This window comes from Triturus cristatus, chromosome 5_1 (assembly GCF_964204655.1).
Source record: "Triturus cristatus chromosome 5_1, aTriCri1.1, whole genome shotgun sequence".
Lineage (NCBI taxonomy): Eukaryota > Metazoa > Chordata > Amphibia > Caudata > Salamandridae > Triturus > Triturus cristatus.
This window is the reverse complement of record NC_140587.1, coordinates 366,957,575-366,979,600: the sequence shown is the minus strand read 5'-3', so window position 1 is coordinate 366,979,600 and position 22,026 is coordinate 366,957,575. Positions and strand designations below refer to the sequence as shown.

The window sequence follows — 22,026 nt, the reverse complement described above, 5'->3', positions numbered from 1 at the left end:
TCTAACAGAACCAATGAGGCGTATGTGGGACGTCCTCTTGCCATGCCTTCTCTTTGCCTACGGAGAGGTACCCCAGAAGTCTCTCTGGTTCAGTCCCTTTGAGCTTCTGTATGGTCACCCTTTGAGAAGACCTCTGAGTTTGGTGAGGGAAAGCTGGGAGGCAGCTCCCAGGAGAACTCCCAAGGATGTGTTTAGTTACATGCTGGCCTCCAGAACCAAACTGCCCACTTCAGGAAACTCGCTCAGGCGAACCTCGAGGCCAGCCAGGAAGAAATGACGAAGTGGTATAACCAGAATGCCACTCTGGTTGAGTTTCAACCTGGACAAAAAGTGTGGGTCATGGCCCCAGTGGAACCTTGTGCCTTACAGGACAAGTGGACTGGGCCGTTTGAGGTGGTGAAGCGCAAAAGTGAGGTCACCTACCTGGTGGATTTGCAGGCTCCCGGGAACCCTTTGTGGGTCCTCCACGTGAACCGCCTCAAACCCCACTCCGAGAGGTCCGAAGTGAGCATGATCTTGGCGACAGATGACGGGGCGAAAGAGGAGAGTGAGCCTCTCCCCGACCTCCTGTCGGCCGAGGAAGGTGATGAGTCAGTGGAAGGTGTGATCCTCTCCCCGACACTGACCGCCGAGCAGCAGAGCGACTGTCACCGGTTGCTGGGACAGTTTGCCCTGCTGTTCTCCCTGACCCCAGGTGTTACTCACTGGTGTACCCATGACGTGGACATCGGTGACAGCCCGCCTGTGAAGCACAAAATGTGCAGGTTGGCTGACCGGGTCAAGGCCAGCATCAAGGAGGAAGTCTCAAAGATATTGGCGTTAGGGGTGGTTGAGCTGTCCAGTAGTCCGTAGGCCAGCCCAGTGGTCTTGGTCCCAAAGGCTGCTGCACCCGGGGCCACTTCAGAACTGCGGTTTTGTGTGGACTACTGTGGGCTCAATGCCATCACCAGGGCTGACGCACACCCTATCTCCAGAGCTGATGAGCTCATTGATCGGTTGGGAGCTGCCAAGTTCCTCAGCACGTTTGATTTAACGTCTAGATACTGGCAGATTGCCTTAACCGATGGGGCCAAGGAGAGGTCAGCATTTTCAACCCCAGAAGGACATTACCAGTTCTGGGTGATACCCTTTGGGTTCAAGAATTCCCCTGCCACCTTTCAGAGGTTGGTCAACCAGGTGTTGGCTGGGCTGGAGGATTGTAGTGCCGCCTACCTGGATGACATTGCAGTGTTCAGTTCCAGCTGGAAAGAGCACTTGTAACACCTCGGTGAAGTGTTAAAGGTGCTGCAGAGGGCAGGTCTCACGATCAATGCCAGTAGGTGCGAGATCAGGCAGGGTTCTGTGCTGTACTTGGGACACCAGGTAGGGAGCGGCCAATTGGTGCCCCTACAACCTAAGATTGACACCATTCTGGCTTGGGAGCCCCCCCAAGACCCAGACAGAGGTGAGGGCCTTTTTAGGACTCATCGGGTACTACCGGAGATTCATTAAGGGTTATGGCACCATTGTTGCCCCCTTAACCGAGCTGACTTCCAGGAAGCAGCCCAAGAAGGTGATCTGGACTGAGTCCTGCCAGGAGGCTTTTGATGCCCTGAAGGCCGCCATGTGCACGGCACCCGTGCTCAAGGCACCTGACTTCTCCAAGGAATTCGTCGGGCAGACTGACGCTTCAGAGCATGGTGTTGGAGCGGTGCTCTCACAGCTGAACGAAGAGGGCCTAGACCCGCCTGTAGTCTTTCTTAGCAGGAAACTACTCCCCAGGGAACAGAGGTAGAGTGCCATAGAAAGGGAAGCTTTTGCTGTGGTCTGGGCACTGAAGAAGCTGAGGCCCTACCGGTTTGGGACTCACTTTCGGGCTCAGACAGACCACAAGCCCCTCAGGTGGTTAATGCAAATGAGGGGTGAGAATCCAAAACTGCTGAGGTTGTCCATCTCCCTACAGAGAATGGATTGTATGGTGGAACACCGTCCTGGCACAGAACACGCCAATGCAGATGGTCTGTGCAGGTTCTTCCGCCTTAGTGAAGAGAACTCCCAGGAGGTTGAGTAGTTCCCCCTACTTTCAGCTGGAGGGGACACGTGTTAGACTTGGCATATTTTGGCGTGTTTCCCCTGAGTTATTGCTTTCTGCCCTCCTGGTTTTTGACTCTGTTTTTGCTGGCGTAGTGTTCCTGCGCACTTTTCGCACTGCTGATCAGTGGTAAAGTGCAAGTGCTCCTGTGGTAAAGTATGTTAGGGATTGTTGTTTCCATGATTGGCTGTTTGGTTTTCTTGTCAGCCCCTAGTAAAGTGCACTGAGTGTGCCAGGGCCTGGGAACCAAATGCTACACATGGGCCTGCAGCACGGATTGTGCCACCCACGTGAGTAGCCTGGAAAAGGTACCTCAGACCTGCCATTGGTGAGTCTGCGTACAGTTTGTAACTGTCATGTCTACTTAGCCCGTGAACACACAGGCCAGTACCTAACCTTCCCTTTTCTTACATGTCAGGCACCCCTAAGGTAGGCCCAAAGTACCCCTGTGGGCAGGGTGCAGTGTAAGTGAAAGTTAGGACATGCCCTGGTGTGTGTGGCATGTCCTGATAGTGATTTACAGCCCATTTAGTTTTTTCACTATTGCAAGGTTCTCTGTTCCCCATAGGACAGAATGGGAAGTTTGTTTATAACATCTTATACACATAACTTGCCCTGGGAACTAGGTGTGAAAATAAAATGTTGTATGCCTGAACTCAGAATCTAACAATGCATCTTTTTTTTCTTTTTTTTTTAAGTTTGAGTTTATTGAAGAAATAAAGAAGGGAAGGAGAGGGGAGGGGAACGGGGTATAATCATCATGATAAACATATACAAAAAATAAGCAATTCAATAGAAACTCTCATTAAATGCAAATATAACAAGCATGAAGCTTACATGAACAGAGCCTACGTATAGGAATGAAAAATACCATATAGTATAGTAGAACGTAATATCATAACAAAAAAGGCATTAAAGAAACAAGAAAATCATGGTGGCTTAAGCACCTCAACTGTGTTAGGATCTGGAGAGGCGTGCACTGGAGCAAAGGAAGAGAGATAGGATACCAAAGGGAGCCAAATCAGGTCGCGTTTAATTGCTAGGGAAACGGGAGATACGTAATTAGTATCGAGGCGATGATGGAAGCAAACTGCATTCCACCAAGATTGGTAGGAGACATTTGCAGCCTGTTTCCAATTAGAAGTAATGGTATGGAAAGCCACAGCAACTAGAAGGTCAAGTAGTAGATAATGGGAAAACTTGCGAAGGGGAAAAGGGAATTTGAAGTTGGAATATCTTTTGTATTTGCGTCCAAACTAGGTGCCAGAACTTGGAGATAGGAGGGCGTTCAAACAACATGTGTTTGAGATCTGCAATGGGACAGGAACAGGACCAACAAATAGGGGATGTGTCAGGTGAAAAACGGGATAAAGCATGTGGAGTACATAAAGTTCTGTTATAAATGAAATATAAGGTTTGGGTAGTATTAGCAGCTCTAGAGGCTTTATGAAGCTTAGCCCATATTTTGTCCCAAAAAGGTATTGGCCAACCCTGAGAAAGATCCAATTCCCATGCATTCTCGATTTTAGATTTTAGTCTGTCAGTGGAGTACCGGAAAGAGTTATAAATAGCAGAGGCTGAGGGAGACGTCTCCAATAATAAAGAAGTAGTTTTGCGGTCCAAAGGAATATCGGTAGATGGCGCCAAAGAGCAAAGATATAAGATCAGGACTGGGAGAAGGGCATTGTATTGCGATCGAGCAGAAGAGGGCAGTGAGAAAGAGGAATGAAGTTCCTGGAATGAGAGAGGGGTATCTTGGGAAATTAATTGAGAGATCCAACACAATCCTCGAGAATGCCATGTCTTCCAAAAGATGGTGCGATTACGAATTTTGAAAAGAGAGTTGTGCCATATCGGTTGTTCGTGAATGGAAAGGAGGGAGGGATAAGACGATAATATGTAAGGGAGAAGGAGAGTGCGGGAATGAGAAATAACAGGCGTACGAAAGCGAACTAAAGAAGACGTGAAGGATAAGAACTCGCGAAAGGTAAAGGGGGATAGAAAGGAAGACTCCATACTTAACCAGACGGGCGGATAGTGCGGAAGATCAGAAGAGAACCAACGGGTCAATTGTTTCAAAGAGAAAGCTCGATGATATTCTCTGAAATCCGGAAAGCGCACACCAGACTGAGCCTTATCCTTGCGCAATGAAGCCAAAGCTATCCGAGACCGCTTGCCATTCCATAAGAATTTCAGCAACAAGGAATCAATCTGTTTAAAGAAGGAAACTGGAATGTGTACTGGAAGCATGGAAATGGTATAAAGAAGAAGAGGGGATAACATAATTTTTATAGAATTGAGCCGACCCCACCAAGACAGAAAGAGCGGGTTCCAACGTTGAATAGCCGTGTCCAATTTCTTGAAGACATAATCAAAATTTAATTTGAGCGTATCAGACAAGAGAGGAGCGAACCAAACACCCAGATATTTGATCCTAGATGGTTGCCAGGAGAAACTCGTTTGGGAAAAAAGATGCTTTTGACAAATAGGGTTTAAAGGTAGAATCTCGCACTTATCAGCATTTAGGCGATAACCAGAGACCGCGGAGAAGGAAGACACATGCTGGAGAAAAGAGGGAATAGAGGAAACAGGATCAGAGCAATAAAAAAGAATATCATCAGCATAGACCGAGAGTTTAACCTGACGCGAACCAAATTTAAAACCAGAAATACTGTTGTCTAGACGAATTTTGGTATGAAAGGGTTCCAAGGCTAAAACAAAAAGTAGGGGGGATAGAGGACAGCCTTGTCGCACTCCCCTGTGTAACGAGAAATAATCCGAGGTCATCCCGTTGACAAAAATGGAAGCCTGGGGATTAGAATAGAGTAAAGAAATAATAGAGATGAATTTGGAAGAAAAGCCGATCCAGCGCAAGGCCTGAAACATAAAATCCCATCCAATCCTGTCAAAGGCTTTCTCCGCGTCTAAAGAAATAGCGGCGAAGGGAAGTGACAAAGAGGAAGCCTTGCTAAGTATATTAAGAAAAACACGGGAATTGTCAGATGAGAGACGGCCCTTGACAATGCCTGATTGTTCAGGGCCAATGAGATCGGGTAAAAGGGGATCCATGCGCAATGCCAAAATTTTAGCCAGAATTTTATAATCCGTATTGACCAGTGAAATTGGTCTGTAATTTTTGCATAACGAGTGGTCCTTATCTTCTTTGGGAATTAAACAGATTAAAGTCTGTTGGAAGGAGCCGCTGGAAGAACCCGCTGCAAGGAAGGATCGGAATATTAATAATAGTTTAGGGAGAAGTAGAGAGGTGAAGTGGCTGTAAAATTCAATAGTGAAACCATCAGGGCCTGGAGACTTACCGTGCTGCAATTTAGAAACAGCATGGGAGATTTCAGAAAGCGAAATGTCCCATTCTAGGGCAATAAATCAACTTGAGAAGCCGGGGGGGAGGGAAGCGAATAAAAATATGAAAGAAGATCCGTAGTCTCCGGGATGTGTTCGGGGGTATAAAGATTGTAATAAAATTTAACAAACTCAGAAAGAATGTCTTTATCTTTAAAGCAAGAGTTCCCAGTGGAAGTCTTAATGGACTCAATCTTTGTACACTCCTTTCTTATCTTTAAGTAATTGGCCAAAAGTTTCCCCTTTTTGTTCTTACCCCCATAATACCTGGAATTACATTTTAGCAAAATGTTAGAGGCAGCATCAGTTGTAAACTTATTGAAGGAAATTTTCGCATCAATAAGCTTTTTAAGAGAAATCTCAGATTTAGAAGCATGATAATCAAGCTCTAAAGTCTTAATATTAGCTAAAATGCATTCGGATTTGGCTTCTCGAAGTTTCTTTCATCGGGCTACAAAATTAATAATAAAACCCCTAGAGGCTGCTTTAAAAGAATCCCAAACAGTAACAAAAGAGGAATCAGGGGTATGATTGAAAAGGAAAAATTCAGTGGCAAAGGCAGTAAATTCGGAACAAAAAGTAGGTTCCAAAAGCAAAGCATTGTTGAAACGCCATCTGCCAGAGTGAGGGGAAAAAGGAAGTAGGTCAAGGTCTACATGAACCGGAGCATGGTCCGAGATTAGGATGGAACCAATGTCAGAGCGTATAGCGTGCTGGGATAGGGATTTACTAAGGAAGATATGATCAATGCGGGATTGTGATTGATGTGGAGGGGAGTAAAAACTGTATTCTCTAAGATCAGGATTACACAATCTCCAGATATCCACCAAGGCATTATTTTGAAAGGTGTTAGCAAATTGAGAGTGCATCCTAGAGGGGACAAATTTAACATTGGAATGACGATCGAGGAAGGGATCAACAACTTGGTTACAATCTCCCCCTAGAAGTATGTAATCTCCAGAAAGGGAGGATAGCTTAGTTGAAATAGAGGGCCAAAATAATCTGTCAATCCCAGTTGGGGCATACACATTAAAAAGAGTGATAGGAATATTATCTATAAGCAGTGTAACAATAACCCATCGACCATCAACATAACATTCGTGAGAAATTGAGGAAACATTTAACTTTTTATGTAATAAAATCACAACACCATTTTTCTTGGAAACTGTGGGGGAGCAAAAAACATGACCCACCCAACAACGCTTGAGTTTTAGAGCCTCCGTTTCAGAGAGATGAGTCTCCTGAAGGAGGGCAACATCAGACTTAAGTCTCGCTAAATGTGATAAAACCCTTTGCCTTTTAATGGGATTGTTTAAACCCTTAACGTTCCACGATGTAACACGGAATGGAACATCAAAGAAAAACAGCTAACAGCAACATGCTTATTACTGCAGAAAAAATAACTTGAGAAAACTGAGAGAATTGTAACGAATTGATGAAGGAGAGAGGGCAGAAGGAGAGAAAGCAAAGAAGAAGAAAAGGAAAGGAAAAAAAGAAAGGAACCACTATGAATATAATACTGAATCCAAGGAAAGGAAGGAGCAAGAAGGGGAGATGGGAGGTGAAAGAAAGTGAAAAGAAAGAGGAAAGAGCAAAAGGTAAGAGATCAAGTGTAGGAAAAAGGACAGCTAACAATGCATCTTTTAGTAAAGGTGAAAGGCCTGAACTGGACTTTCTGCAACCTAATTTGTGAGTCTCTCCAAGGCCTTGAGGTAGAGCTTGCCCCCTGTTCACAAAGTCTCAGGAACAGCAAAGACTTCAAGCTCTTCTGCCCGCAGCACTGGGGACTGTGTGTTTTGTGCTGTACCAGAGGAAAAGCAACTTGGCGATGTCTATGACGCCGCTGCCGACTCCGTGTCCTGAAGGCACCGCAGAGAGCATCGCCGCAATGCTGCACCGCAACCTTTGTCTCACCGACGACGCCTGTCGATGCCGCCACCAAGCCGCTGCTTGCACCGTGACCTGTGGGCACCGCACTCTGCATTGCCTCGCTTCACAACGAAGCTTGGGCATGCAGAGAGCACCGCCGCAACGCGACCTTGGTCTCACCAACAACGCCTGTTGACGCTGCCACTGAGTTGCTGCTCGCACCGTGACCTGTGGGCACCGCACTCTGCACCGCCTTGCTTCACGAGGATGCCATGGCCTCCTGGACGCCGCCGCGCCATGCCACGTCAAAATAGACGCCGCTGCTTGCCCCGTGGTTCAAGGGCACGGCTCGTAAGTCACACAAAGCACCGCCCTCATCCCGCATCACAGCCTTGGCCCACCGACGCTGGCACCATCGACTCCCGGCCGTCAGACGACGACAGAGCTTCAGCAACGATGACACCGCTGCTTGCACTGTGACCTGCTAGCACCGGACGAGCATGCCTTTATCTCGCACTGCTACCTTGGTCTCACCGACGACGCCATCTGACGCTGCTACCGAGCTGCTGCTCGCACTGCGACCTGGTGGCACCGCACTTCACACCGTTGCACTCCGCACTGCAGCACCCGACGCCTGCCGACGCCAGGGCTCCTGATTCCATCAGAGAGGAGCTCGACATGCAACGCAAGTGACTTCAAGGGCCTCATCACCCTACATTTCTCACAGGTACTGTTGACGGGTCTTCCCGACACCGTAGATGGCCCGCGACCCCGCGACCAGCTAGAACTGTTGGATGTGTTCTTCATGAAGCCGTGATAGTCCCGGACGGAGCTATCAACATCGCGGAACTTTGTTTGAAACTTATTTTTATAACTGCAGATAATTTTTACATATAGTATTGTGGATTTTTATCGTTTTTGGTCTGGTTTTAATTATATGAAAATATTGGATATTTTTCTAAACTGGTGAGGTGTCCTTTTGTAGTGTGTACACTGTATTACTGTGAGTTATGTGCAAATGCTTTACACACTGCCTCTAAGATAAGCCTGACTGCTCGTGCCAAGCTACCAACGGAGTGAGCAGGGATTATTTTAGGAGTGTAACTCCCTTATCCTAACTAGGAAGAAGGGTCCCTATTTGGACAAAGGCGCACGCCCTTGCCAACTAGAGACCCCCATTTCTTACACTGGCCATGAAAGATATTGCATGTTGTTGGACCTGACCCTTTTTGCAGGGTTATACCCTATATTTTTGCCTTCTTCCTCCTATTTTTCTGGCCCTCTTTTTGTTGGCTTTAGGACTCTTGGCACTTTACCACTGCCAAAAATGGCTAACATGCATGCGCTCTCTCCTCTAAACATGGTATGATTGGTTTACAACTGATTGCCCTATTTAATTTACTTGCAAGTTCCTTGTACAGTGGTATCATATACCCAGGGCCTGTAATTCAAATGCTAATAGTGGGCCTGCAGCACCGACTTTGCCACCCACTGATGTAGCCTTTCCAACCTGTCTCAGGCATGGCACTGCAGATCCTACCGGGGCAGTTTACTGCCACATTGACTCAGCATTTAAAACTACTTGCCAAGCCTTAAACTCCCCTTTTACTACATGTAGGTCACCCCCAAGGTAGGCCCTAGGTAGCCCTATGTGCAGGGTGTTTTGTAAGTGAAAGGTAGGGCAGGTGCCTTTATTCTGTGACATGTCCTGGTAGCGACAAGCAGCTTATTTGGTTTCTCACTACTGTGAGGCCTACTCCTATCATAGGTTATCATTGGGAATTCCCTTATATATACTTAAGTGGTAATTCCTGATCTGAAAGGAGTCCCGTTGCCATGGTTTGTATGTTTAGAATGGTAGTGATAAATCCTGCTTACTGGTGTAGGGGGATTTTACATTACTATTTTAGAAATGCCACTTTTAGAAAGTGGCCATTTGTTTGAGCTTATAACTCTGTGTGCTTTCCAGCCTCTCTCCAATCCACGTCTGGGCCTGGTTGACAGCTAAACTTTGTGCATACTTTCCAGACAGCCATCACACAGGAAGGGTTTGGTGTGACAGGATTATATCTGCATAGTGAATGGTCTTCCTGGGCTGGAAGAGAGGGAGGTGGGCACTCCTAAATTTGTATAGGCTGTGTCCTGACCTCACACAAAGGGCTCATGTAAACCCTACTGTACATCTGGAGCCAGAGCTAGGTTGAAAGTGGGTGTTGTGTACTTCTACGGTTCTTTTGAAGTTACCTCCAAATCAAAGACATTTTGGCTACCTGTACAGGGGCTTTGTACCCATGATTTTAGACACTGCGTGGTACTTGTAACTATATGAAACTAGCTCTACAGACTGCACCTTGCCAGCAGGAAGTGTTATGCTACCAGGAGGAACTGCCATTGGACTCCCTTGTTTGTTATGCTGACCTGTGGCCTGCTGGGCTGCAAGAAGGGCTGCCTCTTTGCCTACAAGGACTTTGTGTACTGACCTGCTCCCTACATTCCTGCTTTAGTGACTCAGTTGTTCTCCAGGGACTGGGCAACTTGCTCCACCCGATCTTGCCATCTGAAACGGACTACCAGTATGTAGGGCGATTGTTTATTGAGAAGGTGCATGTGGAGCACTTTTCCCTTTCCAAAAGGAAGTTGCATTCATGGAGAGTCCTTCATTTCAGTTTCGATTTTTGCTCTAAAAAGAAGCTTGTGGTGAGCACTGTGGTGAATGTCAGGTAAGCGCAATGACTTGCTCCTCTTGATGCAAGCTAGCGCCTGGTGAGTACTTGGCTCTACTGAAATGCTGTGACCCAGTGCTCCCTGTGTTTTCCAAATACCTCAGTAGATCTCCCCCTGCAACAGGTTGCTCTCCACTTCCCTGAGGTGGACTCAAGGAGTGTTGCCCGGCTTCCTTCCCGAGGAGAGAGAAGCCCTCCTTTTTTTGTCATTTACACCTTGCTATGTCAAGATAACGACTAACATTTAATGTGACTGCATAATATGCCCATGATGTTTTGATGACATGTGCCACTTAGAAACATTTCTCTTATTAGCAATCATTGTGACGTTTTGGCAATTTCTTAGTTGGCAAGGTAATTATTAATTTAGGTTGTTTTGGTCTCTGTGTTATGTACAACATATACACATTCTTTATATATTCCTGTGTGGAGTCTCTTTTGTGGCGCATTTATTGTGTTACTGATGTGAGTGTGTTGCACAAACACTTTCCACATTACCTCTGGGATAAGCTTGACTGCTCTGGCCAAGCTACCAAGATGGTGAGCAGGGGTTATCTTGGGTGTGCAACTCCCTTACCCTGACTAGAGTGGTGGGTTCTGGCTGGCTTAGGTGCATACAGTAGACTCCATTTCTAACACGTCACCACATTATATTCAATTTTTGAATGCTCTTATGTTGTGCCTTTTACAAACCGGGTCTGTGAGGTAACAGCATTTCTGCCCTGTGATTTGATATGGGGCAGCACATCTTTTAACTCATCAAGCAGACCACAATAAAAGATGCAGTTCTTTTAGTTTTACAGCCAACTGGCCTTAACTACTAATGATGATTTTAGTAACTTATGGTGCCCTTATTGTTTTGCTTGAAATCTATCAACTGTTTATCTGCAGAATGATTAATAGATGACAGTTGAAAACATGGATCAATTCTGTTAAGAATGCCTGCCTATCATATGGAAAAGGATTGTTGGTTTAGACCAAGGGACTAGGCCAAGCAGGTGTGTCCCATTAATACAGGAAATGAGGAATGTTAGTCTTGTTTTGGTATCTAAATATGGTTTTAGTAACTTATGATGTCGTTATTATCTCGCTTGAGATCTATCAAATGTGTGATGGTATTCCGCAAGCCGGAATCACGCTGTTCCTTCACAGTGCCATCATTAGAATGAATGCATATTTAGTACGCATTCATTCAGCACGTAAGTTGGTATAACGACTTGCCTTAGAGGGGCACTGTATTTTGGAATAAGTTAATTTACTATTCCAACTCCAGTATGTGGAACAGTAGGTATGGTGTTGGACTATAAAATCAACAGCATTCCACCAATGCACCCCCCTAAGGCAAGTCAACGACTTGCGTGCTGAACTAATGCATGCTAAAGAGGCGTTTGTTCTTTTCCCAGCACTGTAAAGGAGCGGGATTCCGGCTTCGGTCTGAAGGATGTTTCCCTTATCAACTGTTTGCCTGTGGAATGAGTAAAAGACCAATGGTGCAAGTGTGCCTGCGTTGCATGCATGATTGTGTTGGTGCATGAACAATCCTTAGAGCCATTTTACTCTTTCTATGTGTGCTGCAGAATGCAGCACACAGACAGAGGAAGTAACAAGGAGAAATGAAGGATATTACTCCCGATTACACCTCTCCTTGGGGGCATATCTTTTTGGTGGATTCTCAGGTTTACAAGGTCTTATAAATCTGGGAATGCATAAAAAAACATTGGAGTTGCGTGGGAACATCCACACAATGGCCTTGGAATACCTACACAGGACAGAGTAATGCAACACTCTCCACAAATGTGTGACATGACCGTGAGCTGGTGAGAGACACACGATTATCAAGGAGCTGCGGGAAGTAACAAATGATGGACTGTGTCATCAACATGCGATAACCTTCACGAATCGCATTCAACATACATTTCTAATTTGCTAACCCCTGGAGGCTGATGAGCACATCCAGAGGGGTACACAGCTAGAAGTTTGAACAGCTTTTTGTCTTCACTGATTGAGACTGATTGATTATCATAGGAAAAAGAGTTTCCTTGCTGACAAACTCCTTCCGGGCTCGGAGGAGTTGATAGATTCATTCTTGCGAATACCCAACCACCAAGGGCTGTTGCTATCCCTCTTTTGTCCTGAAGAAGACCCTACTTGATGTATCAAGAAACACATATACTTACAGGGTCGAAATATCGAAGTGCAATTATCTCATGTCCTGGCTCACCATAGCAATTAATTTAAGAAATAGTGGCAACTTAAGTGAAAGACCTGAAAAGGACAGAGAATCGATGTTATTGTCTTGTTTATAGTTTGAATTTGAAAGGTCACTCATATGCACTATATGTCACCACAGTCACCAACTGAATTGTCTGTGTATTTGTTATTGTGTTCTCTTTCTTAGACAGCCCCCATTGGTAGTATCGTTTGTACAAAATTGTCTACACAATTGGCAAGAAAAATAGAAAATCAAAACAAATAATTTAATAAATATATATCTTTTTATTAAAAACTTACCGAGGTGTGGTACATTTATAAAAGTCCAGTACTAATCACTATTGATTGTGAAAGAAATATTTTGGTTCTGAAAAAGTACCCCGTGGTACTTACCCAACGGAACCACTTGTAGCTTTATAAAGAGTAACGCAACACAGCAATTTTTGCTACGTTGCATTACTTCAGATTTTTGGAGCACTCAAAGCCACACAAAGTGGCTTAAAAAATCTGTCTTAAGGTTTGTGTCGCTCTTTCACCACATTGCGTGGTGCAAGAGACACGAAAACCGGGTCATACATATGGCCCTCAGTCATTTAAACTAGCTTGAAATACTTATCTGGGTAGAAGAGATCCATTCACAACGCTTCCCATAGTACAGAACAAAATAGTGCAAGCTAGCAGTCACTGCTGTTACATGCATGGTGAAGAAGAAATGTTAGAGATTCATTGCAATGGATCTTAACAGATACATAGACGCCTGGTTATTTTGGTTTCCAGCAAAACTCTATCATCAACATAATCGATGTTAATCAACAGACCTGCCTGGTGACACAAAACCCACAGCGATATGAAATTCCAGGTTCATGGCGTGCAGGGGAATTGCTCTACACTACATTATACACTGGTACAACCTCATCGGTGACCCACCTACCTGGCCTGCAGGGCTCCCGACTCACCTAAAGGAGCATATCAGTATCCCAATATGGATAACATTCAATGGGCCCGTTCCGCAACACCATTTAGCCATAACAGCGCATTCATCCAAGTTCACAGTTGGATCATAGAGTAGAATATTTCCTACCTTCTATGATTAGTTAGTAAGAGTCTTACGGTGCCTTTTACTGCAAGAAGAAGAATGTTTTAGCACTTTCAGTACATGTGTTAGGACATGCATGGTACCTTCACCACAGGTATTGTGTTTTCTCACAAGAACCCCTCACAATATTGCTGTTCAATTACACTTAAGAAAAGGTGAAAATATTAGAATTCGCTTACAGGCTAAGTAAGCAAGAAGGGGGACCTGCCAGTGGACATCCCACTTACCAGCTTGTCATATTCTCATGTGGTCACAGGAAACTCCTGTGAAACTGTGGCCACCTTGCAAAATATTGCAAGGGCACAACCTTCATATTAAATCTCGTGAGTTTTTTGGCATCCCCTGGGACTTGTGAAAGATATGGTATCCCTTTGTGGGACCTGGAAGCCCTCTAGAGACCATCCTCCACCCTGTTGGGCTCTGTCCCACAAACGCCTGCCCTGTTATGGGTAGTTGTGCTGTCTTACCTCCTGAAGACCCCAAATACAAAGAAGAAGACCCAGTAAGTGTGTGCTCCCTAGGCATTCTCCATCTCTCTCACCCTCACTGATAGCATAAATGAATGAACACGAGGAGACCTCTATCTGCCACGCCCCGGACTTCAATTTAAACTGGAAGACCAATTGCCACCTCCCATGGGAGCAGGTGGACATCCCCAAATGAATAATTGTCTACCACCAGTCAGAGCTTGTGCATTGGGGAAGAGAAGCGCGGCTATCCTCCTGGCAATGCAAGGAGGGAAGACCAATGTGGGATCTCTTAGTCTCTGGTCATGTGAAAGCGCGCTGTCTGTAGCAATTATCGGCCCCACAAACACTGTTGTCAATAAAAAAATCTAGGGGTTCATCTAGGCACAGAGAAAAAACGACAGGGCTGGCATGGTGCTGGACTTTAATCACTACTCACCTATGTGTGCTCATTACAATGTTTATGGGTCTGTGGGATCTATGGGAGTCTGAATGGACTCATAGCAGAGCAGTGGCTTGTACACACTGCACTGTGCGTTTCTCATGGTACTTGAGGGGGGAGGGAGCTCATAAGCTATCAAAGCTAGTTCATTTATATGAACCTGGGTCACGGTGGTGTCGTCATACGAAACGTAGCTCATAAAAAGTAAAAAGAAAGACTTAGAGCAACTTATAGTGCAGACTTTCAAGTGTCCAATAGCCAAAAACCATTCCATGGACACTCACGAGGACAATACATATACAAGTTCATTTAATAGAAAAGTGTACCAGCCACAGAAGCATTCAGTGCATTTTTTTTTATATTAGAAAACACAATATCGTGAAAAAACAATACAAAGGTCACTTGTACTATTGCTCCTTATTTATTACATATGCGCGTTTGTTAGTTATTAATTAGTGAGCGGCAGAATTCACTTCGTAAGTACAATCCGAGGCTTAGACCCTCTTACGAGAGATGCAGTTTCACTCGGAGCGCTAACTCTGAGTTGAAGTACGCCACCCACAATTCACGTGTCTCCAAGTGTGGCCCCCGCTTATTTTACCACTGCAGGGGCTGTAGACTTCGGGCAACCGCACAACCTGCCCCCAACCCCAGACTGTGCTTCCCTGTACCGAAAGAAGCCCAGGGCCCCCACCCATGCCACCCGCCTGCCTGCAGCTCTCCAGTTAACACTTTAGTGGTTTAATGTTCACTCTGCCATCTTTTCGGCTGGAGGTTACATTGACATCATACCGGCGTCTGGTGGGAAGAAAGAGTCACCCCCAGATTCAACGATTTTCTGCTCAAAAGTCACCAGTAATCATATCTTTATAAAAACGTTAGGGTTACTTTAAAACCGTATATAGTTTATCTCATGGTGAAACAAACGTGTATATACAATTGTTTATTTGTTATCCTTTTCAGGCTTCGCTGACTCAAGCCAGTTTGACTACAGCAGCGACAACAGTAACAACAATAACGAGGGGAACTCAGTACAGATGGTATCAACAACTCAGTCTTTTCCGTGTGATTTGGAAAAAGACGCCAGCCACTCCACCTTATTAACGTGCTACACCCGGTAAATTTACATTTCATCGTAAATATATTTCATTTTACATTTCAGATCTAATTGCTGGTTTTCTCATGCAAGTGCAATAAAAACTAGAAAGTAATAATAGGGATTATAAAGAAAGGATAAATCCTTTCTTTAGAGTGCTCACTTGTATATAAAGAAGAGAATAGATTCATTGTGCGTTTATGACATTTCTCGTAATTTCCGTGTTTTTCCAGAGCCATGCCAGAAGGTTCCTATACAGTGCAAGTGAGCGTCGATGGAGATCTCATCCCGTGCAACTACTGGTGGTATGGGTGCTACTTTTATGTAAGTTATTATCTGGTGAGATCTTGAGAGCGATTGTTGTGTAATATTAAAAGACACACCATAAACCCACAGCTTGGCGTGTGCCACCTGGTTTGTTCATTCACGTGGTAACTGAGGCCCAAGAGCCAGTGGTATGGAAGGGGGTGGAGGCTGGTGTGGTTGTTGCTTGGTTTGCGGCTTATCGCACGGACCTACACTAGAAGCAGCAGTAGCTTGTGAACAGCGAAACTGGTGGTTTGCAAATACCCACCCTGATTTTTCCAGAACAGGCACATTTGGTTAAAAAGCATGTTTTTGACATGCAGTTCAAACTTCCTGGCTACATAATTTGACACGGCCACTTGTTATTTTGCAAAAAATTGTAGAGAATCATCTCACATGCTTCCCTTCTAAATTTATTTCCCAATTCTGACACTTTCATGTACAATATAAGCTATATCGAAATATTCAAAATGAATGAAGTTGAGTGGGAAAAATAAGCTCCAACAACCTCAAAAACTGTGGTCATATGGAAGTGAAACCAGTCTGCTTAATCACGTATTATGGGCTTAGACACCAGAGCTACATCTCAGATAAAAGAAATCTTCCAAGATCAAACACATTCCTCAAATTACCTGCTCATTGACTTGGATAACAGCACCACATGTTATTTACAGTGCCTATAAATGGCAGACTTAGGATATATGCACTATATAAAAGACACATTATAATTGTTATAAAGGCTTGGCGGGGTGTCTATTAGGATGGCAGTCGGAAAATCACCCCGACCGCCCTGGTAGCGGGAAAAGACCAACCGTTTGGACCGCGGCATAACCGCCGGTCCAATTAGTATGCACTGCGGTCGAAATCCGACCGCGGCGGTACGATCGTGGGATTTAACACTGCGGCGGTTGCTGCTGCCAGCAGCACCCCCGCGATGTCAAAAGGAGCATGTCCTGAATTTCCCTGCACTGCGTGGCAGGCACTGCACAGTGCCTGCCACCTGGTACAGGGAAATGTGGGTACCCCCCAATGGAACCCCCCAGTCCACCCACACCCCCCAACACATTGGGGACACGCATTGGGTCCCTGGAACCAGTCTCCGCCAGCCTTTCAATGGCGGTTCCACCACAGCAGATAGGCTGGCTACCGCCGGCATGCTAATAGTGCCGGCGGAGCCTGGCCCTGCACCGCCAGCATTGTAGCAGTCCAGCTCCGCACGCCAGTGGGTGGATTGCTACCGGCGGAAAAGTGGCGGTCTGATTTTCTCTCTGCCGCGGTCACCACCGCAATCCAAATAAGACCAGCGGTTTTCTGGGTTTTGATTGCTGTCAGATTGCCACCGCCGGCCCGGGAGTGGCCACCCCCGGGCCGGCAGCGGACATCCGACCACCATCGTAATAGACCCCTAGGTTGGCATAGTGCTTTACACACTCGCCTAGAGTTGCTTTCTATTTATTACCTTATAGGAAAAGTGGTCATTCAGCATAAACATATATAGTGATTTTAAGGTTATAAAAATATCAATACAGATCATACTGTTATTACACATAATTAATTAAATAAATTCCATAGTAACCGGGAAATGCACTGTAACACCATGGACATTATGACATAACATCTGCAATAAGGGATACCAAATAGGCCTACATTGACTTTCAAATGTCAGCTTGAAATAATTTTTAAATGCTCCCATTATACGACAACGTTTACACTTGTCCTTTTCGAGAAATATAGTACGTTTGCTCCCAAAAACGAATCTGCCCGCCTTTCGAAAGTAATTTGCTTGGGCAACAAACACCAGCATGCCATTGTCTCTGAATATCTCCCTGCCATTTTATGCAATTGTATACATTTTGCACCCAAATGCTAACCGTTTGTTTAGTAATTAAACTAATACTTTCCACAGTCTTCTCCGTGAAGTTTTCTAAAATACGTAATTGTGTCCCCATGTATCACATTTTTATTTCTAGTAAACCAGTTCTCTGTATGCGCAGCTTTAGCCTTTAAAAATGCCCAGATTCAGATGTAATATCAGGGCACTTCCTTGTACGTCCATGCACTGGCATTCTGTGCCAAGCACAACGTCCTCTGCTAAGATTCTGGATCAAAAGTCCCCATCCTTCAGCTTAAACCCACCATATGCCTGGGACAGATTAAGCCTCACTTAGCCATGTACAGCCTTATAGAGTGACACGTATCTCACTGTTTGCCTGTTATCACTGTCATATGGCAAATTATTTTAAGTATTGCTTTCATGTTGCTGGGGTGGCACTCATTCCCTAAGGGTTGACATTATATGCCTTTGAAAACATTAATGTGCCATGGATTGCATTATCATGCAGGTGATTGTATTGATGTGCTATCTGTTGCCAGCATATGTTAAGGATTGCATTTGTATATCCCAGTGCTTAACATCATTTAAATCGGATCTGCATCATATGTAAATATTGACAATTTTGTACCAATTACTGCCATCTTGTGACATATTTTCCTCTCACACGACATAATTAGTCTTCATAAACCCAGATGCTGTCACTTGCACATGCTGAGGAATACATTCACACACGCTCTTCCGTGTGGTTGGTCAACATGTTTCTTCGCTATTCTACAAGTCTAGAGGCGATTTGTCAAGACCTAAAGTTAAAAAAACTATCTACACCTAGGTGGAATTGAAAACAATAATGAATGAATGTTTAGGATTTAAGCCACCATGACTTACTCTGTCTAATGGCTGGAAGTACTGGTTCTACCCTAATTGGGATATACTACTGCTTCATCAATCCCCGGCAGGTCAAGATATGAAGAACTTCCCCATATAGTTTGCGTAGTACGCAGTGTGTCCAAGGACCTACTGACTTCTGCCGGGACCGGCAGCAGTGGATAGGTCTGAATCGCCTCTAGACTTGTAGAATAGCGAAGAAACATGTTGACCAACCACACCGAAGAGAGCCACACCTAAGAAATTCACTTAGCCATGTGCATTTCCTCTTTAATTTAATCAGGGTAGGATTCCCCACAATTAAAGTTATTTTTGCTGGTGCGCCCAATTCTGTTTTAACTCACTTAAACATCACACACCACTTATTCATCTACACTCACTAAATTTCTCACCCCCACGGCACCAAACACTCTGCTGCCACTGTGAGGTCACTGTTGTCGGAGTCTCAGCCCAGCTGATTCCTGTTTACCCTCTGCAAGGAGGGATGTTCAATTTGTGACCACGACAGGGACTTATGTACACTTACCCTCAAGCAATGGGGAGATAGATCATCCAGTAAGGGATTTGGCAGATCACATGCCCTAGGAAACTAGGCTAGGGAACGCATAGTAGGAGTACACTATACAGTACTTTTACGCCAGCATCTGTACACTCCTTTAGCACAATGGTAGAATTGTTTTTTCTTTTCACTGTCCTTATATTGGCAATCACCTTCAATTGCTTCTGCCCGCCAATCAAATACCTGTATAGTTCTAGAGGGGAGCCTTTTCATAGAGTTGTGCATCAACCGAACAAAGCTTGTCAGCCCATATCCAGGTGGTGTACATGGCATCAAGCATAGAGTTGGGGGATCCAGCAGCTGGACCAGAATGATCTGGACCTCTAGTCTCAGCAAGGCCTCTTGGAGTGTGTTTGATCACAACACATAATTGGGGGGTCATGGATCTGAGGGTGCAGGTACTCCATTTGTGCCAGGTGTAAGGCTGGACAATAATGCTGCACAGAGGGCAGGCCCAGTCCTCCTGCTGATGTATGGGTAATAAGCTTCCTGATTGCAAGGTGAGGTATTGCTCAACCCCAGATGATGGCCGTAATGGTCTTGTCTATCTGATGAAGGGTTGAGATGTGTATTAGTTGGGAAAGCGTACGTGATTCGGGGAGGGTAACCATTTTAACTGCTTGAGGCCCTCCCTGGAGAGCGAGATATTCAGGCATGACCACTTTGTGAAGTCCAATTGCATTCTCTCCATAAAAGGGTCCAGCTTATCTGCCACCATTCGCTCTAGGCCTCTTTTCACTAGGATGCCCAAGCACCTAAGGTGGAAACTCTTCCACTTGAATGGATAACTGGTGATGGCTGCGCAAATTGGTGATTCGCAACAGCGGCAAGGTCTCACTTTTTCCCCAGTTCACCTTGTAGCCAGATATTGCTACAAAAGCATCAATGATCTGTAGCACAGCAGGAATGGAGGAAGATAAGGCTGATAGGGTGAGTAAAATGTCATCTGCATATATATACTGTGAAGGGATCAGAATTAAAGCCCCCATAAATGACCTGCACTGAGGTGGATTTGTAGAGCCAGCGCACTCTGGAGATGAAGTCTTCACCAAGGCCAAATTTCCAGGGTGCAGCAAACAGGTAGTTCCATTCTATCCTATCATAGACCTTCTCGGCATCCAATGACAGCTCTAAGGCCTTTTCCAGAAGATCCATTGCTACCCATTCCTCATTAGCTAACAAGCAAAGAAGATTATAGGATATGCAGCCTTGGACAAAGCCTACTTGCGAATGGTGAATAAGAGAGGGGAGGACCCCCTTGAGGTGGGCAGCTAGACTACTGGCCATTATCTTGACATCTCCATTGAGCAGGGATATGGGGAAATAACTGTAGTGAAGAAAAGGGTCTTTTCCTGGTTTGGGGAGGACCGAAATCAACACCCTGTTGGAAACTAAACCCAAGGAGCCCATGCGATCAGCCTCAGCAAAGGCCTCATGGACTAACTTGGATTTGGTCCATTTGTAAAACTCTGCCACAAAGCCATCTTTGCTTGGGGAATTATGATAGGGTAGATCAGAGATGGCCTGCTCAATCTCCTCTTTAATGATCATGCTCTGAAGCAGTTGCCTACCTTCCTCTGCGAGGCATGGTGAGTGTTTACCATCCAAAAAGACATTCATCCACTCTGATCCCTGGACAATTTCCCAGGAGTAGAGGGCCTTACAGTAGGATGCGAACCAGTGTGCAATTTCCTGTGGCTTGGTGACTAACATCCTTGAGTCAGTAATGATAGCAGGAATGGCCATGCTCGCCTCCCTCTGCCTGAGCTTCACCCCTAGTAGCCATCCCTCCTTCTCTCCCTGTTCATAGTACCAGTTTGCCAACCTCTGTAGTGCATACTCAGCTTTGGAGATGAAAAGAGTGTTGAGGTCCATACGCACCTTCTCATGGTTGCACCTGGCAATAGCAGAGGAATGTGCCGTGTAAGTGTGCGTGAGGCAGACTATATTCACCTCTCGTGCCTTCTGATGCTCCTTCCTCTGCCTATTGAACCAAGCTGAGTCCCTCAACTGTCCCCTAATGATCGCCTTCGCTGCTGCCCATAATGTCAAGGCAGAGTCAACGAGCCATCTTTGTTCTCCCGGTAAGTATGCATGTTGGTTTTAAGCTGGTTCTTTCCTACTGGGTGGTTATAGCAGGACAAATTAAGACGCCAGGGCTTACAAATTGGCCATGATATGCCCATATCAACCTGCAGGACAATAGGGGAGTGGCCGGAGAGTGATTGAAGTCTCACAAAGAAGGGGCAGCAAGGGATGTGACATCAAGAACAAATCCAGCCATGATTGTGTGCCATGAACCGGGGTCAAGTCTGTGCATTCCTGTGATACATTCATTTAAATGTTGCTCTGCATTTTAGTTCAGGGGTGATGCCATGGATTGTAACACATGCTTTATTTGGCATCAGGCATGCTTGCTTGTTTGATTTTGGTACAACAGACCTCCTGGATATGGAAGTTCATGAGGACATACATGTAAAACACAAGCATTTCTTTTTAGTAGATGTGTTTCTGCACTGTACTGCATTTCAATTCCAATTGATGTGTTGTCACCTGTATATTTCACCACGTAGAGATTTCAGTACAGCTAGCTTTGGGGACCCTGACCTCCTAGGACATCCACGCTTCAGAGTTAATAAAGACAGACTGGAGCTATCATCTCATAAAGTATCCATGTATCCTCAGTTCCCAAAATGTTCCCAGTGAAAAAACAACATATAATGTCCTAACTGCATATTATTAGAGTTAGTACATAATTTAAAGTATCACCTCCTAATTAAATGTTCCCTGTGCCTTTGGTTCACAGATTTAGAAACTGACAAGGGCCCCAGAGGGATTGGAATGAGCCACATATGGGCTGTTGCGCTGCATTTCCAATGCTGCTTTAAGCTGTCAGGAGATATGACGATAAACAGTAAAATCACCAGCAACTGCATTACTGCTGGAACTTAATGAGCAGGCCACTATGCTTCAATGCTGCTATCATTTTAGGTCTCGTCTAGCGTTCCAGCGCGAATGCGCTGCCATCGCTTTGCGAGACATGCAGTATATACTGTAGTGTGGAAGCTTCGTGGAAGCCCCGCTCACTCTCTGCCCATTGTTTTTTG

At 45.2% G+C, this 22,026-nt stretch overlaps 1 protein-coding gene across 2 annotated transcripts in view; it reads left to right on the top strand.

Moving 5' to 3' along the window:
* The window catches only part of LOC146830895 (fibrocystin-L-like), a 1,171,295-nt gene that overhangs the window by 66,872 nt on the left and 1,082,397 nt on the right, over nucleotides 1-22,026 (top strand). For both annotated transcript variants that reach the window (XM_085605085.1, XM_085605086.1), the window contains exons 4-5: nucleotides 15,203-15,356; nucleotides 15,569-15,659. In XM_085605085.1, coding sequence (XP_085461211.1) covers nucleotides 15,203-15,356; nucleotides 15,569-15,659 — 245 coding nt within the window. The remainder of the gene's footprint in view (nucleotides 1-15,202; nucleotides 15,357-15,568; nucleotides 15,660-22,026) is intronic.